Here is a 22743-nt window from a genome sequence, read left to right as displayed (position 1 = left end):
GTGTTTGTGCTTGCAGCTCAAACGGCCGCTGGGTTGCAGAAAAGCATGATTATACACACTTCAACAGCAGTGCAAAAAGAAAGAGACGATTAAACAGTGATGAAATCTCAAGAACAAAATCACGCATGCATCATTCCCATCGGATGAACTGTAATAATCTAAAACAGATGTACAGAGAGGTAGTTTATGGCACTGAATTAAAGTTTTTGAAGAGTAAGGCTTAAAATAAGATATATACTGTAAGCTTACTGCAACTTCTTCGGTAAAGTTCCCTCAGTTTCAGTGGATTTTAAAGGCTTTGGTAGTTTAGTTTGAATGTTCTAGTTTAAATACTAGTTAAAGTCTGTCAGCAACATACATTAAATAGCAAACAGTTTCAAGTCATCCTTCAGTTTGTAAAAATAACCAAATACTGCATTTTTAGTAATGCACTTACAGTGGGAGAAATAAGGTGTTATAATATTCTTTATAATGTAAGATGCAATATAATAATATAGAAATATCAGATGGATAAAAATGTTTCCTTAGGTACTAACTTTTTAACTAATAAAACTGAATTCAATTAAAGTACTAAAAAAAAAAAAAATGAAAATATAGAATGAATATGAATTTAAAGCTAAAAATAATATTAATTTTAAATACGTTAATTTAAAACTTAAACTTATTTTAAAACAAATTAATTTGTAAATATTTTTATTTAGTTTTAAAATCATATTTTTTATATATTTTCATAATTGTTATAAATAATACGAAATCAAATAAGTACATTTCTAAAATTTTAAAGCTAATATAAATATTTATAAATACTCTGACTAATTATTGTTCATATGTATTTAAACTATATTAAATATGCATGTACAATTTTATTAGATCAGTTCATATTTTTATGTAAATTTTATAGAACAGTGTTTACTTTAAAGTTTATCAAGGTCCAGTGTGTGTGTGTATGTGTGTATATACACACACACACAGACACACACACACACAAAACACGAGAGTGAATAATTTTGACAATCTTATAGAACAATGTTTACTTTTAAAGTATATATATATATATATATATATAGAAACTTTAAAAGTAAACACTGTTCGATAAAATTAAGTGGCAGCATGATGTTGTCTATTATAGATCTTAACTTGTTTTTAACCTTGAACATTCATTGATGGTCTGTAAAAGTTTGATTTAACATTGTAACATATCATTAACTATAAGACCATTTTTAAGTGATTATTCTATCCTAATAGTGTTAATATCATTTGGAAGGTTTAATATTCGTTAAAAACGTCTCCATCCTCTTTTCTCTTTATATAATCCATGTTCTGTAGTGATTGATCAGTGATTGTACATCATCACATTCTGCTGACAAAACTGAAACATGAACACTTTCACGTTAGCGTGTAAAAAAGTGTCATAGGCAAAAAGCTGCTGGACAAAATGTACATGTGATCAGGTAGGCATCCAGGGCCTGTGTTATACTTTGGTTTGTGTCTCTCTGCCATCACCACAGTGTGTCTTTATCTCACAGTAGCCAGTGAAAGTGGTTAACTTAGTGGTAAGGTCGCGGGCGTGAGGCACTCCTGTGGTGTTTAAGCTCCAAGCGGCCTCAGATCTATGCTAAGGGAGGCAGGAATCAAGGGAAAAAGCTTCAGGGTCCAGAAACCTGGGCAGTTAAGAGGGAAAAGTAATCAGACTCCTTCTGCTGTTGTTGAATCCTGGGGAATCGCCATTACAGTCCATCTGCTGCCGGACACACAGATCATAACTGATGTAACCTACTGTAAAACAAACTGAGATAAAAAGTACATTGGAGAAAAAGCAATGTTTATGATGCAGAGAAAAGATACATATTCTTCTAGTAAAAGTATATTGTAAAATGCATTTAACCAATAATTTTAAATAGTTCTTAATTGGCACAATATGCACTACAGTTCAAAAGATGTTTTTGAAAGTCTTTTGCACTCACCAAGGCTGCATTTATTTGATAAAAAAAAACAGTAAAATTGTGAAATATTTTTACAATTTCAAATAACTGTTTTCTATTTGAATATATTGTAAACTGTAATTTATTCCTGTGATCAAAGCTGAATTTCCAGCATCATTACGCCAGTTTTCAGTGTCACATGATCTTCAGAAATCATTATAATATACTGATTTGCTGCTCTAGAAAATAGTTTTTTTAATTAAATATTTTGATCAATTTAATGCATCCTTGCTCAAGAAACATTCATTTCTTACTTTACACAAAAAAAAGTTAAATTAAAATGACTGACTCCATACTTTTGAACAGTAGTGTATGAAATATATATTATACTGAACAAAGAGCAACTCCCTACCTGGTTACCTGTATGTTAACAGGGTCCGGTGTGTTTAGTTCTTGGTAGCGCTGTGGCACTGAGGCAGGAGGAGGCTGCTGACTATCTAGAAGAGACTGACAGATTAGTTCTCACACAGCTAGAGGGCAGAATAGAGCAGTGAGACAAGAGCAGCACAGACTATTAATAAAGGCTGTGTCCCATTCTGTGCATTCGTTTGAGTATGTAGCAAAGACACCGCAAACTCTCATATGTAAGCATTATCATCTAAATCAGGGTGTCGGTCCTATACACACACACATATATATATATATATAGAGAGAGAGAGAGAGAGAGAGAGATTTTATCAAGTTTGGGTATATATATATATATATATATATATATATATATATATATATATATATATATATATCATCAATTATACAATATATACTCAAGACTAAAATTCACTACAGTTCAAGAGTTTGGAGTTGGTAAGGTATTTTTAAATGTTATGACATAAGTCTCTTGTGCTCTCTAAGGCTGCATTTATTTAAATAAAAAATACACTAAAAGCAGTTATATCGTAAAATATTATTGTAGTTTAAAATTACAGTTTTCTATTTGAATATATTTTACATTGTAATTTTTCCTGAGATGCAAAGCTGAATTTTCAGCATCTTTACTCTAGTCTTCAGTGTCACATGATCCTTCAGAAATCATATTAATACGTTTGCATTTATTCATTTAGCAGACGCTTTTATCCAAAGCGACTTACAGATGAGGACAGTGGAAGCAATCAAAAACAACAAAAGAGCAATGATATATAAGTGCTATAACAAGTCTTAGTTTAACACAGTACACAAGGGCTTTTAAATAATATAATATATAAAAAGAAAACCGATAGAACAGAAAAAGAATAGAGCAAGCTATTGTTAGAGCTAGTGTTTTTTTGCTTTTGTTAATAGAATAATAAATGAAAAGAAAACAGATAGAAAACAAAAAGATTAGAAAGCTAGTTAGATTTTTTTTATTTTATTTTAAGAATAGAATAAGAATAGTGAGTGCTAAAGTTAGAGGGTCAAATAAAGATGAATAAGCTGACTTTTTTAAACATGTATTAATATTAATGTTGAAAACAATTGTGCTGCTTAATGTTAATTAAATCTTATTTACAGGATTCTTTGATGAATAGAATGTGCAAAATAATAGTATTTCTTTGTATTGCCACTTTTGATAAATTGTGTGTCCTTTCTGAATACAAATAGTATAAAAAGTTAAACGTATGAACCCCAAAATTTAGGACTATAGTCATATGTGATTATTATTGTAAAACTATATTTAATTGGGTCACAGCTTTTACTTCCCTCACTATTGCGACATGCATAGTAGCATAATAGAGTGAGTTTCTTCTTTGTCAACCAACATAAACCAGTTTAGACCTGCATGAGTCAATTAGAAACTAGCTACCATGATTCAAAACACACCTTAAGTGGGTGCATTTTCCAGTATATTCTTTTAAAATATTAAGATGCTTTGACAATTGGTAAAAACAGTCCTGATATAATGAGGACACAGACGCAATCAATGCATTTATACCTGTTATTTACAGTATATATGAAGAATATACAACATCACGGTCCAGTTCACAACAGACATACAATATACACTGTTTTCTGTAGGCCGTGTACTGTATACACATGCATATGACAGCAGACAGGGACATGAATAACAGTCTGCCGTCAGTGTTTTGCATTTGTACAAAGTGTCTGTTTACAGTAACACACAGTAGAAAACACATTCATCAATGACTCCAGCTAGTGCAGAACGCGACACGTCGTTAACGTCATGGATGAGAGAAAATCAAAGAGAAAGTCATGTGGGAAGCAGGAAGCATTTGACAGGTTCCCTCAAATTGGACGTCGGTCTGAGTGAGGTGACAAGACATTGGGTTTTTAGATTTTGGAGCGGTGATGTCATGATCATGTGCAAACATGTTTGTTTGTTTGTGTGCATCAGGCCTCAGGTGCAACAGAGAGGAGGTCTCACATGGTTTCTGTCCTGATTTGAGAACAACACCCTTTAAACTGCTTCATGTGATCAAAGATAATTACATAAAGCCCTCTGTATGAACCAAAACGATCATCAGTTTCACCCGTTTATCAGTCCCAGATTTGACTTCAGTGCAGCAAAACCAGCATAAAACAGAACAAAATGCCTCATAAAATATAAGCAAGAATAGAGAAAAGATATTCTTTATAACTCCTTATAAAGATTGTCACCTACTTACAGTTGTAATATTAGATCTAGTCACAAACAGAGTGCAAAACTAAAATTTACACCCGATTTCATGCAATAGTGAGGCCTGTGTGAGCAATAATGAATTAAACACTGAACTGGGAGCAGAATTGAGTCTTTCTGCAATAGCGGTGATGTTTCCATTAGAATCAATACAGGTTTTTTTTTTTTTCAGTAAACTTTTTTTAATCCAGTAAACTCAGGATTTACTGAAACTCAAGAAACAAATCCTATAGTACAATAGCAATTTGTTAAAATATGCAATAAATTGTAATTACTATAAGAAATATATATATAAATAAAAAAATTATATATATATATATATATATATATATATATATATACAAAGTCTGAAGTAAAATATATAAATAAATTAAATGTATGTTATAAATAAAATATAGATTTATTCATAATATATAATGATATGTATCATTTTTATACTATAATTATACTATTTAAACAAGCATATCTTTTTGTTGTTTTTTTTTTTTGGAAAAATTGCAGCAATTGCCGAATGAACCATTAATTTCAAAATAAAAATTTGAAAATGTATTTAGTGAAAACCAATAGTTAAAAAAAATGGCATGCAGGGAAATCATGGCACGCTTGGGTTGAGGGTTTGATACCTGTCAAATGCTTCAAGCACTGTGTGATGTGTTGTCAGGTGGGGGTCAGATATAGCTCTAAAAGGCCAGTGTGTGGCCCATTCAGTGTCTATGGTGCAGCACACAAGACCGTTAATGGGAGAGCACAGGCACCTTTCATGAAATACAGCAACATTTGGACAGAAAAGACGTTTAACAGAGGTTTGGGCACATGCACGTCCTTCTCTAAGTGTGTTTTGACACTTCCTGCGCCATTTGGCAGCAAGTTATCTGGCTGTGAGTTTTGTAGTATGGTGTTTTGCCAAAATGTGAATGTGTAGGGGGAAAAACAACAACAAAAACATCAATGCAACTGATAAAATGACAACAAACGGAAGAACACTGACTAGACAAGAACACAGGAACTGCATCTGTTATATTGTAAATCACTGCTGCAGATCATATGTGCTGTGTTGCAATGTTATTGCCTTCCTCTAGACAGCTGAAAATGAATGATATTCCCTGAGAATTTAATCATCTAGATGCATCACTTCATAATTGACATACATTCAATGCAGCGTCACAATCGTGTTCCTGTAAGCACTGACAATTTAATGAGTTCACATATGACCCAATCTTATTTTTATAAACGTGACTCAATAATTTTTGCACATTCACCATTACATGGGCTGGGCCACTTTATAGGGTGTATCCACTGGACAGCTTTGTTTGGAACAGCATACTGCAGTATGCATACTGTACCCAGTATGTACAGTAACTCAAAGAAATGCAGATGTCCTACTACATTTTCCAACTTTTCTGTTTTTTTTGTTTGTTTTTTTTCGGGGTTTTTTTTTTAATTTTTTTTTTAATTTTAAGGAATAGTTCACCCAAAAATGAAAATTTGATATGTTATTATGGATTGTGGACTCGTATTTTGGCCAGAAGTGACAGTTTACAGTTAAAATGCCTTAATGATGGATTTGTTTATTACAAACATGCAGCTTTTAGCTTCACAATACATTAACTGATAGAGTGGAGTAGTGTGGATTACTTGTGGCCTATTGTGATGTTTTTATCTTTTGATTGAAAACATCTTGGATGGCCTGAGGGTGAGTAAACTGTCAGCAAAGTAATTTCTTCAATATTATTTGAAAACAGTAGACAGTGTGCAATGTATACTACACTAGATGCGGTATACTAGTATTCTATTCCAAACATAGCCATCTCAGATACTGATACTGCATATAAAATCTCGTTGTTATAAATCAACCACTTCATTTACTCTCAGTGTTCAAATCAAGTGACAATCACACATTCACTAACGCTAACAACCCACAACAAAAGCGAAAGCGTAATCTGTTTTAAAGTCCCTCATTGGTGTACTTGAACAGTCCATGTGCACTCAGATCGGGACAGAGAACACAGTGTCCTGAGAACTGATCAACGGTCTCTTTTGAAGAAGGCCAGGCCACTTGTGCTCCATTAAATCCCTGAGTTAAAAAATTAAATCACTCCCCCAAACACAGAAACCAGTGTGTGTCCTCCTCTATGTGGCACCCGTCAGTAGCGGGGATGCTGGGAGCCGTAGTTTCTGGGATACAAAGGGCTGTAAGTGGACGATGGGGGTGTGTAGCGGGACGTAGAATGCTGGAAGTGGCTGGGATGGGGGCGGGATTGGGACGAGCTCCACATGGAGCGGCGACTGGCCAATAGGGGTGAGCGGTAGGACGAGGAAGGGGCGGAGCCTGGGGAAAAGTGCGACTGACTTGCATAGCGACGGGCCAGGATGGAGGTATGAGTGGGTAGGTTGGTGTAAGTGTGCGGTTCGACGACATATGCCTGAACGCCCATCGTCCAATGGCGGTACGGCATGTTTGGGGGCGTCCAGGAGGACGATGCGGGAGATGAAGGGGCCTCCAGGGAGGGCGGGCTATTTGGGGCGGACAGGTGGGTGGCTGTAAAAGTGGTTGTGGTGGGCGAGGTGATGGCGGCTGCTGCCGTAAGGACCTCAGTAATTGTCAAAGGGGTGTCGGGAAGGGGCGGGACTGGAGATCCACTTACTTTGGGCGTACTGCTCCGCAGCCGGGACATTTTTCCCACACGGGGCCGGTGCGACTGCTCTTGGTCGAACTCCAGGTCTTCCAGCTTCTGCGTGAGGGCAAGTTTTTGCTGGATGGCCATGCGGAGGAGAGAGTTCAGCGTCTTTTTCTCGTCCTCCGCTGCCGCAAGTTGTCTCTGCATCTCGTCCAGCTGAGACACATACTCATCACACCTGAACGGAAAGAAAGGACAAACTAGTATTTGAGCTGGATGATTAATTGAAACAAAACCGATAAGGCTGTTATTTATTTAAATAAATGATCAGAATTGTTTTTTCAGTGTCTCAGTAGAGATATAACGCACATTTGGGAACACAACATGAGCCAACCATCTTTCCAAAGTTGTAATTAGAAGCACTTATAAACTGCCTGTTTATAAGCTTTACAGTGCTTTCTGTGGTTTTCAGCCAAAATAAAAAACTTGATGGTTCAACATAAAATAATAATACTTTTTTTTATTAAATATAGTTTTTATTTTACAGTAAAATATTGCAGTATTAAATTTTTTTTGAATTTAATAATGATTTAAAGATTTCTTGTTTAATATTTTATTTAGTGTAGTAGTAAAAATTATTATTATTATTATAAAGTCATATTGATATATAACCCCCCAAAAAAATTAATAAATAGAAATAGAAAAATTAATTAGATTTTTCCCTGTGGTTTTCAGTCAAAATCATCAAAAGCTGGATGTTGCAACATTTTAACAGTTGAATTGTAAAATACAATACTCATTATTTTACCTAAATGTTTTTTATTATTATTATTTTACTGTGAAATATTATTACAGGAGTATTTCTAATTTTCTAAGTTTAATTTTTTATTTACTACTACTGCTACTACTGCTACTAATTATTATTATTATTTTACATGGACACATTACAAATGGATTTTTTTCTTACGTTTTATTTAGTAGAAGTAGTAGTAATAATTATTATTATTATTTAGATATATTGATATATAACCCCAAAATATCTAAATAATAAAACAAAATCTGCATCCCTAATTAGTATGACAAACATCCTCTCAGATGTGCTGTGGACGCTCTGGTGGACTCATTATTCAGTCATCTGTCCACCTGAATTTGCTCTCAACTGCAAAAATAAACCAAATCTCATTTGGGAAAAACTTGACAGATATTGCTTCGACTGCAGTCTCTAAGCTTATGATGGAAGCTGCACCAGTGACGTTGTAAAGCAATGTTGGAAAAGAAACTAAACTAACTTAAGCTACGTGTAGCTCTTCAGTACAACAACATGCTATTTTGGCTCTTTCCTGAAATGTACTTCTATATAAAGAATGATTTGTTTTGGAGAAATGGTTCATTGAAATGAACTATAAACAAATGTATTTTGTGTATAGTGTTACTGTGTGTATTTCTCACCGTGTGGCGAACATGGCTCTGAGGGAAGAGAAGGTGGCCGCATCCTCTTTCAAGGCCTTTAGCTCATTCCTCAACTTCATCATGGTCTCCGTCACCATCGTCTTCTCATTTTCGTATTTACTCTTCAGGTTGGCCAGAGCCACCTCAGCCGTCTATGAGCATTACAACCAACATTATGTCCAATAAACAACTCGTTCTGTCAACAGTGGGTTATCTAAGCACTATTGCTTAATATAGACCACATTATGACCAATTAAGGTGTTTTTTGAAAAGAATGCATTTACATTTTTCTAACTCAAAAACCACAGTTGGTTGCACATGGACTATAATAGCAGCCCTGCTAAATATGTTCATTTTCATATGGGATATAGTAACCAAATAATTGCTCTGGTTTAAAGGCCCACTTTAAGAATTCATAATCTAACTTCATTTAGTGAACTTTTCATTCAACTGAACTCTTGTAGTTGGAGTAACTAAGAACTCCTCTTGTGTGTGTTTGCACATAGTAATGGATATAGTAATTACTTTGCGGCCCATAGAGCGCAGCACTTTCTCTATGGTATGGGATCGATAAATCGTAATGTGCATTAATCATCTCTGGCCTGGAAGGGTCATACAACATGCTTTATATCACACAGTGGCCAAAAAGGATAAAGAAATGATGTGTTGGGTAGAACAGTCCCTTTTCATTAATGTTTCATTTAAGTGGCTATACATCAAACTCCTCCGTCGAGGTGCATATTTACAAGATACTAGAGCTTTTGAGAAAGAACTAACCATTAGATTTTCCAATGTTTGCCAGATTAGCGCTATCAAATATATAAAAGATTCCCTGTTTGGTTTAAGCCACTTGTGTTCATAATGTAAGTGGATTAAGTGAATCAACTCAAACCACAAAAGAAGAGGTGGATGAGCATGATTCATTTGTGGGTGCTTTTAGGGATGACTGAGACCATTTGGGGTGTTCATACCTTATAGTTACAGTTATAAAACTTTGTATGCGAGACTACTGTAAGCTAAAGTTAGCAACTCATGTGAAAACGTATTGTAGAAGTTACAGAGCAACGTTAATGAGATGTCAGAATAAGTTAGCAGGAATAAATTGCAAAGTGGACCAGACTTAATGCCCACAGTTAAAAATCTTGGATTGCAAGACTGTATGCGAAATTTAATAACTCGTATGGAAATGTAAGTTTTACTAAAAAATGCAAAAGCTTATACAGAGCAATGTTAATGAAATGTCAGAATGAGCCGTAAAGTGGACTTTATGTCGATAGTTAAAAATCTTGGTAAGCAAGACAACTGTAGGTGAAAAATAGCCATTAATGCGCAAGCATAACAGTTTTGCCAAGAAATTTGATGTGAGAATGTTACAAAGTAGACCAGGCTTAATGCTAATGGTTAATAATCTTGGTCCTCAGGACTACTGTAGGCGAAATATAGTGACCTATAGAGAAACTTAACCGTTCTACTGAGAAACATAACAACTACAGAGCAACATTAATGAGTGGTCTGAATAAAATGGCTGGAATAAGTAGCAAAGTTGACTAGACTTTATGTAGATAGTTAAAAATCTTGGTACTCAGGGCTACTGTAGGCAAAAGATAGCAACCCATGCAGAAACATAATATTTTTTACTAAGAAACCTAGAAGCTACATAGTAACTTTAATGAGAAGTCAGGGTCTCAGTCAATGTAAAGGCTCCCATGGTTCAATACTCTCAGGCCTCATGGCAATCAATAGGATGCAGGGTAATAAACAGAGATGATTAGCCTACCTGCTTGTTGGCTTTGAGCACAATGCGCAAGGTTGCAATCTGCTCCCTCTTTGTGCTCAGGAGGGACTTGAGCTTGAGAATCTCCTCCAAACAGGCCTCCTTGTCCTTGTCCATCAGTGGGGCGAGTTCATTGGCAGCTGCTCTCTGGCGGGACAGCTGGAGCGAGCGGTCCACTGCCTTCTGCAAGTGCTTGATCTGGTCACGGATGATGGCGTTGAGGTGGTGGATGTTGGTGGGTTCCCGGCGGAGGTCGGACCCAGTTACCGACTCTGGTGCTGGGGATGATGATGAAGATGAGGAAGAGGCACTAACCACAGGTGAACCCAGTGGCGTACGGACCGGGCTCTGCTCAGCATTGAGAGGTTCTTTGGATGGTGAGTCCGACAGGCTACGAGACTCGGTGGATGTTGTGGCGTTAATCGCTGCTAAACGGCGTGCGAGCCGCGGGGTCAACAGCACACGGTGATCGTCCTGCCCCTTGTGGCCAGGGGTGGAAATGCGCATCGGGGTCCGGCCCTGCCGATAATAGTCCAGCATAACACGGTTGGGTGTCTCATTATTGCACAGACAGACGTGGTGGTAAAGTTGCGCTAACTCCTCGCTGAATGTCGCCAGCTCTTCTTGGGCGGTTCCCAGGATTCCCTGCGTCTCCAAGCCTGTGTTATTGGCTGCCCGCAGCTCACGTTCCAGATTCACCGCCTTCTCCCGGCTTTCCCTGCATCTGCGCTCCAGCTGTGCCACTTGTGTCTCCAGCTCTCGCAGCTGTTCCTTGCCCTGCTCTTCCGCCCGCGCTCTTGCCTCCACGCTCTCATTATATCTATCCTTCACCTCCTTAAGCTCCGCCTTCAGCCCTACCACCTCCATCACAGCCACCCTGTATTTACATTGCAGCAATTCCAGACTCGGCCCTTCCTGGATGCCAGGGATGCATGTTGTCTCCTCTTCTTCGTCCTCCTCTTCCTCCTTGTTTTCCTTACTGCTGTGTTGGCGGCAGAGTTTCCGGAATCGCTCGCCCAAGCGCCTGGCCTTCTCGTGCTGCTCTGTCAGCGCCCCCTGTGTGTGACGGAGCAAAGCCTCTGATTCTTGCAAGCTGTTGAGCAAAGACGCTTTTTCAAGTTCCACCTGCAGCACATAAACAAGGCAACTAATGAGTTTACATGCAAGTTGGGCTGGTGTATGCAGGATAGTCCTGATGCTGGTGAAGATGATGATAAACCATCATAACCATACAAAACATCAGTGAAATCTTGCAGGTGAGAATAGTCAACTAGCAAGAAATAGATATCACCATACTGTCATCAAGTGATTAATCAAAGTGCATTAAGGCAATTGTTTTGTAGTACAACTTTTCTGAAATGTTATGTTTAAATGAAGCCATTGGATGAAGCCAGGTTCAAAACTCTTGTTTTGAATAAATTTTCATAAATGTGTATTTTGGATGTTTTCTTGCATTTGTCTAAAAGAAGACAAAATAGCAGAATGGCTTTGCGTGTAGTGTCTTGGCTTAATCTAATGCATGCAAAGGAACATTTAATGTAGATATGCTTAATTTAATCAACCCATATGTTTATCCTAGAATTAATTTAAAAGCAGGTCACACATGGACGGTGCATTTTGCACAGTTAATGCATATTCATTGTTTAACATGGATGCAAAGTTCATATGTATATGACTCAAATGAACTTGCACTAGGAACAGTGATCTCTTGTGAGAGGAAGGATATAAATAAGCCAGTAACATGGCCTATTAGTGTGTATGGTGGTCTCATGTTTCATCCCACGACACTGCAGCATCCAGTTGTAAACAGAACAACGCCTAAACCAATGCAGCAGTCATTTCTCTCTATGTAGGATCTTGAGCTTTTAAAAAAAGCTTCAAAATATGTGAATTAAGAGAAGAAAAAAAACATCCCAAGGATATATAAAAGAAATATTAAACGGTTAAATGTATTATACCTCTGGGCCGGAATCTTAAAGCTTTGCATGCTGATAGAAATGTTTATATATTCATTATATGGGTGTAGCTAACATAAGCTCTGCTCCTTCATACTCACCTGCTGAAGTTGTTGTCTTAGTTTCAAGATTTCAGGGCCATTGAGCTCACTAAAGAGATCAGGGGTCAAAATTTCAGTCTTTCTCAAACCCGATGGCCTGAAGTCTCCATTTAGTCGGCTCAAGGCTGAACCCGCCGCACCCTGAAGCAGATGGCCGTTGCACTTGCCACCGTCCTCGCTGCTGGGCGACGTGGCAGCTGTCGGGGTGGCACTGCCACTAGGTGGTGCTGAGGTCAGGGCGATCAGATGGGCACAGCCTGAGCTGAAACCCCCGTCACACACGGTTAGATGATGTGCTAATTCCTTGCGCAGAGCGTACTTCTGTTCTCGCTCGCTTTTCAGAGAATCCAAAGCTTCTTCCAACTGGCTCTCAGAGATGTCCTTTAGGCGGAGTGCGTCTTCTAATTGGCTGTTAAGCAAGGCTGTTTCCTCCTTCAGTACTTTGATTTCATGCTTCAAGCCTTCATACTCCACCTGAAAGAACAGAGGATAATCATTTGTCTTGATTCTGGAAATATCTGAGACTGTTTCTACCTAACCTGCCACGAACACATACAGTATGATGCTTAAATGTCTTGGTTTTACGCCTAGTTTTGAGAATATATTTGAACATTTACAGTAATATAATTGAGTGTATTTACTGTATGCCATCTGTGGCTTAATGGTCAGAAGTTATTTAAATATAATTTATAAAATATGTTTTATATAAAATAAAAATATACACACTTATAAGGTTTATAAATATGCACTGTATAAATATTTAATTGTTTAGAAGATATTTGAATATCAGTTTAAATATAAATATAATTAATTTAAAATATAAATGTAAAGACTTTTAAGGTCGTTAATTTATATAAAATAAATAAAATGTATTATAGTCAATCGGTAAGAAAATATGTATGCATATGTTTATGTAAATAAGTATAATATAATTTAACAAAAATATTTAAAAAATAATAAAAAAGTCATAATCAATAAAAACAATAATAAAAATAATCATATATTTTTTTATATTATATACATATTTAAATTGATAAGTTAATAAATTAATAAAAAAGTGTTTTAAAGTAATCAATCAACTCACATATGATGTTTATAACTTTAATAATAATACTTTATCATTTAATAATATTTAAAAAATAATATAATTTCAGATGGTTGGGGAAAATTAAGTTGGGGAAACACAACTGAATGCATGTTGCATATGATGGAAGTAATCTAGTTTTGTGTCAGCAAGTTTGTTTTGAAAAATGTATTTGGTGATGATATTATTAACTTGAAACCAGAAAGGCCGGTGCAAAGACATTTTTCTGGCCCAGGAATTCCTTTCCTTTAGTGGAAATGTGTCTCACCAGAACTCACCGTGTCCGTGTAAAGGGGGTAATTGTGAGTGTGTTTACCTGGTTCTGCTTGAGCGTGGACACCAGTTTCTGAAGCGAGATGTTCTCCTCCTCCAATTCGGTGTAGTCTTGCAGTAATCTGGCCTCTCTGAATTTATACTCCTTGATCTCCTCTCTCATCCGGCTTCTCTGCAACTCCAACATCTCATTACTCTGAGAGACACAGAGGGGAAACAGAGAAAGAAGGACAGACCTATCAAAACCTGTCATGAGGATACATTTATGATGTCAATGATGTGATGAATGATGTCTATAATTGATTAATGCAGAGAGTGTGTGACCTCTCTCAGCTCCAGTAGGATGGTGCTGAGTCTCTCGTTCTCGGCCTGCGTGCAGGAGGCCTGCGATCTGCTGCTTTTCAGCTCGGCCTGCTGCTCCAACAGGCGACCCATGTAGTACGCTTCCTTAGTGGCTGACTCCTGGAGCAGCGTCTCCTCGTTGCTCTCCCCATCTTCAGCCACCTTCCTTTGGGTGGTGTACACCTGGCTGAAGGCCTGAGGAAGAGAGAGAAGAAGAAATGCTACATGATATGCATGCATAAAAAGCATGCAAGAAACACTTCAGCTGCATCACGATTTTTACTTAAAATGTAGTATATAGTATGTGAGATCAGAATTAATGCATCGCAAATTACAGGACATTTTAAATAGTATGCATTAGGCTAATAGCCTATTTTCCCACAATCACTTGCAATAAAGAGTTTTTCAGTTGTAGGGCTGCGTTTCCAAAAAGTATCATAAGAAAGCATTTATGCTTTTGGGAAATGCATGCAGCATAGAACAGTTCTTATCAGACACCAGAAAAACACTATGTCTGAGTTATTTCATAATAAACTTGAAATGGTAGCCTATAGTTTGTGCAATTACTTTAAATTAATGTGATTTGATTTCAAGTAACAAACATGTTTTTGAACGTTTTAGTAAACAATAATAACCCTGGATCTTAATTTTAGCTTTAGTTTTAATAACTATAATAACCCTGGTGTTTTGTTGCTGTTTGTGTGTCTTTTTTTATCTAATATTAAAATCGAAGCTGTAAACTGCAGGAGACACTGATTCGGTGACCTCACAATACAAGGTGAAGTTCAGGCAATATTGTTCATAATCTGGAAGGCGTGAGAGGAATAGATGACAATGGTGATCTCGCATAAGACACTGAGAAATCAATGCAGCGCTCAACCGAGAAATAGTGTAAAAAATCAATTAGGAGATGCAGAGGAGCTTAACGCTTCAGGTATGAGGGGTGACAGATGAAATCAGAGACTTATGGACAGTGCATTATGGGACAGAACCGTTCACAGCGTGCAAATATCTTATTATTGGACAATATTGTGTGACGATAATTCCAGGATATGGGGAAGGCTGTAAAGTTAAGGTAGTTAACTAATAATGACAGTATTACATAGTTTTATGAAGGCCTCATGTAATATTAGTTCATGTGTTAGCTCGGACTATATTTAGTCATTTCAGTAACATGGAGTGACTCTTCCCTCGTGTGTTGTAATGTGGGACGCACTGGGCCTTTATCACAGGACTCTTATCACGCTTTATTCATCCCACAAATCAGAAAATTGATTTCAGACCTTGTGATGTGGAATAATCACAAATTAAACAGATGAATGTTGATCATGGCAGCGGGTCAGTAATCTGCACCAGGGTTGAAAGGTTTAACACCAGACCAGCTTTGGCTCTTACCAAAAGCATCTGTTAGATAATAACATGAACTACATCACAGCCATCAGGTCTAATCAAGCACAATATCATGTTCATTTTTCCTTATAAAAGAAATTGTCATCTTATTATTTATTGTATATTCTGAGGTAAGATTCTCTTCTGCCAACAACAATATTAGATAATATTTTTATATGCAATGATATATCATACTGATATATCATACTGATTTATCATGGCGATCATGTCTGAGCTCCTTTGACTGTATTTCTTTAAAAAGCTATGAGATACTTTCACTATACCACAACAATGTGAAACTGATAAATAAGGAATAATTGATGATGGCTGCATCTATCTATCTGTCTGTCTGTCCGTCCGTCTGTCTAGTTTTAACAGTGTTGGTGGGTTTTTCAGATGTATGCTGGCGCTGTGAGAGGCATGCAGTAAAATGAGCTTTATAATTTTGTGGAGAGAGCTCCACACAGACACACGGATCGATATGAAGGCCTGTGGGCCGCAGTGAACCTTTATATGTGACCCACTCTGCAGCAGAGCTCAAAGTCAGTTTATTTCTGTACAGGAATCAGATCTCAAACAGAAACATGATGACTCTTAGATGCATGTCGCTCAATGCTTGTGAGAGACAGCTGGTGGAAACCATGCCTCCATGTCTGGCATGGTGGGGTTATTTTTGTATAATACAAAATAATCAGCATTAATCTACTACAGATGGCTTTGCCATTGCCTGAATTTGTGAAAGTGTGCTTGAGAGTTATATATACCGTATTTTCAGGACTATAAGTCACACTTTTTTTCATAGTTTGGCTGGTCCTGCGACTTATAGTCAGGTGCGACTTATTTATCAAAATTAATTTGACATGAACCGAGAGAAATGAACCATGAGAAATGAACCAAGAGAAAACATTACCGTCTCCAGCCACGAGAGGGCGCTCTATGCTGCTCAGTTCTCCTGTAGTCTACACTGAAGACATAGAGCGCCCTCTCGCGGCTGGAGACGGTAATGTTTTCTCTTGGTTCTTGGTTCTAAATAAATGCGACTTATAGTCCAGTGCGACTTATATGTTTTTTCCCTCATCATGGCGTATTTTTGGACTGGTGCGACTTATACTCAGGTGCGACTTATAGTCCGAAAAATACAGTACTGTCTATATTAACTGGTATATAATTGAATTTCTGTATATGATCAAGAACAAGTTAACATATCATATATGAGTCAGAGAGATTAAAATAAGCAGTTATGCTTAACAAAAACTTATCAACAAAATTTAAAGAAAATAAAAGACTAAATTAACTATATTGATGAAAGGAAATGAAGCCTATTTTTATACTGTTTTATAAAAATAAAGATCTCGTGACCTGATAGTTTTTAAATATATTGTTAAAATGATTTACACTGTATTACAATAATGACACCTTTGAGCATAAAGAGATTAAATGAGTAAATGTGTCTCTTATGAAGATAATGTTAAATTTAAATTGCTAAAAAACGTAATATATAAATTATATATTTAATAATATACAAATGTTACAAATATAAAAATGTATGTAAATATATTTTATACATTATATTTCAATATATAATAGATTGTTTAGCTGTATTGCTTAAATAATTGACATTGAATTACAGTAACGACATCTTTTAAAAATAAAGACAATTTACAAAATGTGATTGCATGACAATGATGTCAAATCTAAATCTTGCAACTATATATATATATATATATATATATATATACATGCTTTGTTTTCTTTATGCAAATTAATTTATAATTTTCTTTACTCATGATCTTGGTATTAAATGTGACCCGGATGTGCAAGATTCACCCAGGCACTTTTTTAATGAATCCAAGTGCATGACATCACTCATCATGTGAATTATGCAGCAAATGTTTCTCTCTGCATATTATACAACCTGATGTCTGCCCCTAAGTGCCTGGATCTGTCCAATCCATAATTCATAACTCAATGTCTCCAAGCTCTGGCCCGAGCACTTCAGGAACTTGGCATGAAGAGATCCGTCACTGGATAATTTCAAAATATAAAGTGGATGCTTTAAATGTCACAAAACACCTTTTTGTCTTCATTCAACATTATATCTATTGATTCAATATCATGGTTTGCCCAGGTTATTTTGAAAACATATGCTAAAATCTCATCCATGCGAGGAAAATCTGCACAAATTCACTCTTGAGCTGTTTTAAAGCATCTTTGCATGACACATTCTTCTCCACTAACTGATGCTTTTAGCTCTAAGCTGCTGCAACTAATGCACCTCTGTATTTTTCATCTGACGCACATTACCAGCCACACATGGTGCACTGCCGGGAAAACCAACCCCAGTTTAGAAATGAGTGATTTCCTCATCTGGAAACCACTTCAGCATGCTCTTAAAGCATATCAGCAATTAGCAAATGCAGTTCGATGAGTCCAAACATCTCATCAACAGCGAATAGGTAAACATTTTAAAATTAATGTGTAAATGGCCCTAATAATAAGCCATTACAGCAATCAGATAAATCATATAATCCTCTAAAGATATTCAAATGCATCACAAGGAGTATTTCTCATGAAAATAAAATGAAACTCTCCTTTTTCCCACTTGAATAAAGCACATCCTCAAATATCTCTAGGTGTTATCGGTCTAAATCAGATTCAATCCTCAAAGCCTTTAGAAGACTCTCAGTCGGAGGGAAAACTGATGTACTGAGGATTGGATGTATATAAGAGACGTTACACCAGACAAGATGACATCTGAGTGTGTTTTGCTTGTATTTGGGATATTAAAGGAACAACTGTTGACGCTGTGTTTGATTGGCTGCTTACAAGCCACAACAGACACCAATAATGATGCCAATATTGCAAATGGAGGTAAACCGGCATCAGCCAATAAACTGTCAGCTCTTCTTGTTCATTATGAAAGACTGTGGGAAACGTTATTGTGAGACTCGCTCTCTGAATGATTCATGTGATCAGTGGAATGCAAGTAAACAACTATAAAGCAGTTTTTGAACCAACTCCTGTTCACTATGAAGGGAAATAGTCTGTGCACTAAGAGCAGTATGAATGGCCGTTTGTAATGGGAATCCTTGGGAAGGTCACATGAGGCTCCTGGAAGCCTCTGAACTCACGAGGTTATGGGACTCTGGGGAAACATGCTTTTGCAAAAAAAAAAAAAAAAAAAAAAAATATATATATATATATATTTTTTTTTTTTTTTTTTTTTTTTTTCTCCAATATAATAATAAAAAGTTATTTTATTTTATAATATTACTTTATATATATTACAGTCTCAGGTTATAGTAGCAGCTAATCATACATAGCAGGCCGATGGGGAGTCTTGAATGTCAGAAATAGACATTTATGAATAATATATCAGCAGATGCCTTCATCATCGGGTATGCCTCAGATTACCATTACTATTGCATACACCAGGAAATACAGATAATTACCAATAAAATGCATATTACAAGAACTTATATGAGCTATGTTCATTAATGACAATTAAAAACAGGCATCACAGGCAGACAAAGATTCTAATATACCTTCACTTGTGTGTGTGTGTGTGTGTATATATATATATATATATATATATATATATATTATACATATATACATATAAGAAATGCTAGAATAAAGAACTATTTAATAAAGTGGATAAAAGGGTTAGAAATACTGATTATAAATTTTTTAAAACATTCTTACAATTTACTTATTCGTTCTTTAGTTTGACCTGAATTATAATAAAATATTTTACCTAATAGTTGTGTATTTTTACGATTATATCATGCAATATCGATGGCTTTAATCCCAGTCCGCACATCATCATACAGAAGAAAATCGCTAAATGCCAAATTTCTGACCAGTTTCCAGCGCAGAGCTGTTCTGTTAGTCAACGATCAATACAGTTCATTGAGATTTAATGGAGATCCGAAGCAGCCAATTAAAGATCTGCTGAGTGTATTAGCAAAGCCTGCAATTCTCCTCTTCAATCACATGTTCTTATTTTCATCTTTATCAGCTCCAACCCAAGAAAAGCTAAAAAATTAAAACAGATGTTTCACTTTAAATCAATTGCTTTGGGTTTCAGTGACAGTCTTTATACTCAAGTGCTTATGAAGGACTCTTGAATCAGACGTGTTTCTATGTGACTCTGTCAATCTTATCATCCGTGAGTGTGTTTGCTGGCAGCCGTCGCCGTGAGCTTCAGCACAGTCCACCGCAGTCAGCAAGAGTAATAAACTCAGACTGTGGGAATATAGACGAGGATGCACTGTGTGATGAAACGCATTAGTCAAGAACATCATTTCCTCTGCAAGTCTTCGGCAAATCTGTAACATTAACAAGCTGCAAAACTATTATTGCTTACTCAAGTCTTTTGAGAAAGCTGCTGAGGATTTAAAAGTACATCATTAGAGCTAAATTAAGTTGCAAGTAAATAAATGTTGCAAACAAACAGGCTTGAGCAGACACACGATCTTTGAGAACACTAGACAGCCACAAAACAACATGTATTATTCAAGCCACTGAAGATGGAGGATCGCCTTTTCTATATGATATTTCCTTTCGTACAAGGCCATCAACGCAAAATCAGAGCCACTGACTGCTATATTTCTGCTGATATACCACAACTGCAGTTTCAGTACAGCAGTCTCTAGTGTGTGTGATTTACAGGACATCAGTTACACTTGCTTTGTTTTTCATGTAGTTAAAATAGTAGACAAATGTTTGTCACTAGGAATTTTTTATACTATAATCTGTTCTGTGCTGCCATTCTTTCTACTGTTTTCTGCACACATATTGGATATCAATCTATCTTTGACAGTATTCTATTCTATTGTTCTATTCCATTCTATTATTCTAATATTCAATAAAATAATAAGTTGTCAATATTCTTTTCCAAAACACAACAGGACATGAACCGATTTGCATTTCTATTTTACTTATTATGTTAGTTCTTTTTATTTGTGTATTTATTTATTTGCAATAGTCTAATTCATTCTACTCTTTTCAATAATAACATTACTGGATTTTTGAAAATATTCTATTCTATTGTTTTTTTTAAATTCTTTTCAATAACATATAACAAATTAATATAACATACTGTATATGTTGACAATATTCTAATTCTAAAACATAATATGAAATTGCAAAAGTCTACCCCTATTCAATAACATAACCAGATTCTTTACAATATTCTATACTTAATTCTTATTTTAGAAAGCATAACACAACATAATATTCTAATCCAAACATTACATGACATGAACAGGTTTTTGCAATAGTCTATTGTATTCTACTTCTTTTTTTTTTTTTAAATAAGCAGATTTTGTTTGCAGTAATCTATTGTATTCTTTTATTTCCCAATACCATAAAACATCATATTATAAAATATCAGTGATCTATTCCATAACATAACAGGATGTGACCAGAGTTTTGCCAACATTCAATTCTATTGTTTTCTATTTATTTATTTTTCCATAACATAATGAAATATATTTATTGATAATATTCTATTCCATAACAACATGACATGAACAGATTTTTGGAAACACTCTATTCTACTTTGTTGTTTTAAGGTGTTTTTTTTTTTCATTTAATTCTGTTCTGTGCTATAACATAGAACCACAACAGGCCTTTGTTTCAAACGGAGCGTCAGTGCATTGAGAGGAGAGTGAGCTGTACCTCCTGCAGCTGCTCCAGCTCCTGTCTGAGGGTCTCCTGCTCGGCCTCGAGCTCCGCATACTGCTGTTTGAGGCTCTGGTTCTCCTCCAGCACCGCCAGCCCGCACTCCGCCGCCCGGACCTTCTCCCGGTTCGCCTCCGCGAGCTCGCGCTTCAGCCGCTCCACCGACTCCCCGCATCCTCCTCCACCGCCCCCAGCAGCCATCGGCTCGGCCCGTCCCCTCCACTGCGCTGGATGGACGGATGGATGGAGGCACCTACACCTTATACCCGAGCCAATACAAAGTGAAAGATCCAGTCATATTAACAACAGAAGTCGAATTAATTGAAATCCGAACTCATTTCGAGCTGAAAAGGGCCTAGCTTTCTTTCTTTCTTTCTTTCTTCCTCTTCTTTTTCTGCTTGATCATGGGTGTTGGGTCGCCATCATCGCTAGGATGGAGAAAAGTGGTCCAACTCTCTTCGGCTCTCCTCCTACTGTGACGTCAGCGCATCTTGCTGCAGCCCTTCCCGAGGACCGTGCTCGTACATATCATTTAAGTAGCGCCGACGTTGCTTAGTAACTTTCCTAATTAATATCCATAAGAGGCTAGGTTCGCCTTTCAGCCTATCAAGTAGGGGAACGCCACATTACGTCATTAATATTCATGAGTTCAGCCTTTTGTAGTCAGGATTATATATTTGTTCGCATTTATTTATTATTTACGTCTTTCTCATTTGTCATAGCTATTATAGGATATAAACTTATAATCAAAAATAAGTCATATTTCAGTCAATTGAGGAATGATATGCTAAAAATACCACAAGAGGGCAGAAGTGCACTGAATATTGAAAATATTTTCAAAACAATACTGCACATAGCGTATTTTTTACGTATTTGCTCACTTACAGTTCATCATATTTGCGTTTTTTTTTTCTCCACAGAAATCCCTGATTCAACATATGCGTATCTCAGCAAATATTGATTAGCCCCCGTCTATTGACCAATTAGAGACCAGATTTTGTGCCGTAGTCAGAAGGGCGCGCTGATAAGAGCGAGATAGTAGGGTTTCACTTCATTGCTTAGAGGCTGTAAAATCAGATAAACACGAAGGTGAAAAGTTGAGCATTTGGAAGAGTAGTGATGTCAAGGTAAGTCCACAAGCAGTAAAATAAACACGAGTGTGTGAAGGTGCAGGGAAAGTCGTGAACTCGCCACAACACACACACACACCTACACACACACACACACATAAACATGAATCTGTATTTTAGGACCATTGTTGTGACAATTTTTTCCCCGTTGTTTATTAGAGTATTTTATTATAACACATTATCAAAGATAGCGTTTGACCAAACTCGCTTTAATAATAAAACAGTCTCCTTTTGCCATTTTGCATTAAACTTCAACGACCGATTCGAAAATGAATCATTCTTTAGAGTCGGATCTTTTCAGTGTTTTTGTTTTTGGAGATCCCAGCAAACTCTACCAACAGAAACAA

At 36.4% G+C, this 22743-nt stretch overlaps 1 protein-coding gene and 1 long non-coding RNA gene across 8 annotated transcripts in view; one reads left to right on the top strand and one right to left on the bottom strand.

The window, feature by feature from the left end:
- Positions 1-1064: 1064 nt before the first annotated feature.
- On the bottom strand, positions 1065-21716 carry LOC132098662 (protein bicaudal D homolog 1-like). Of its 7 annotated transcripts, none has more exons than XM_059504762.1 (9): positions 21264-21716; positions 14172-14384; positions 13891-14043; positions 12491-12964; positions 10438-11559; positions 8661-8812; positions 7239-7449; positions 2335-2429; positions 1065-1788 (listed from the first exon to the last, which is right to left on the bottom strand). In XM_059504762.1, the coding sequence occupies exons 1-9, from the start codon at positions 21465-21467 to the stop codon at positions 1758-1760; spliced, it is 2655 nt and encodes an 884-aa protein (XP_059360745.1). In that variant the 5' UTR covers positions 21468-21716; the 3' UTR covers positions 1065-1757. The 7 variants fall into 7 exon arrangements, with proteins under 7 accessions (XP_059360745.1, XP_059360746.1, XP_059360744.1 ...); XM_059504763.1 differs by having other exon boundaries at positions 1065-1776; XM_059504761.1 differs by having other exon boundaries at positions 1065-1741.
- Positions 21717-22273: 557 nt separating this feature from the next.
- The window catches only part of LOC132098307 (uncharacterized), a 65606-nt gene continuing 65136 nt past the window's right edge, over positions 22274-22743 (top strand). The window contains exon 1 of the long non-coding RNA XR_009422864.1: positions 22274-22393. This is a non-coding gene — a long non-coding RNA (uncharacterized LOC132098307). The remainder of the gene's footprint in view (positions 22394-22743) is intronic.

Source organism: Carassius carassius, chromosome 22 (genome assembly GCF_963082965.1).
Source record: "Carassius carassius chromosome 22, fCarCar2.1, whole genome shotgun sequence".
In the NCBI taxonomy this organism is placed as follows: domain Eukaryota; kingdom Metazoa; phylum Chordata; class Actinopteri; order Cypriniformes; family Cyprinidae; genus Carassius; species Carassius carassius.
Note: the sequence above shows the minus strand (reverse complement) of the source record. Positions and strands in the feature narration are given on the sequence as shown.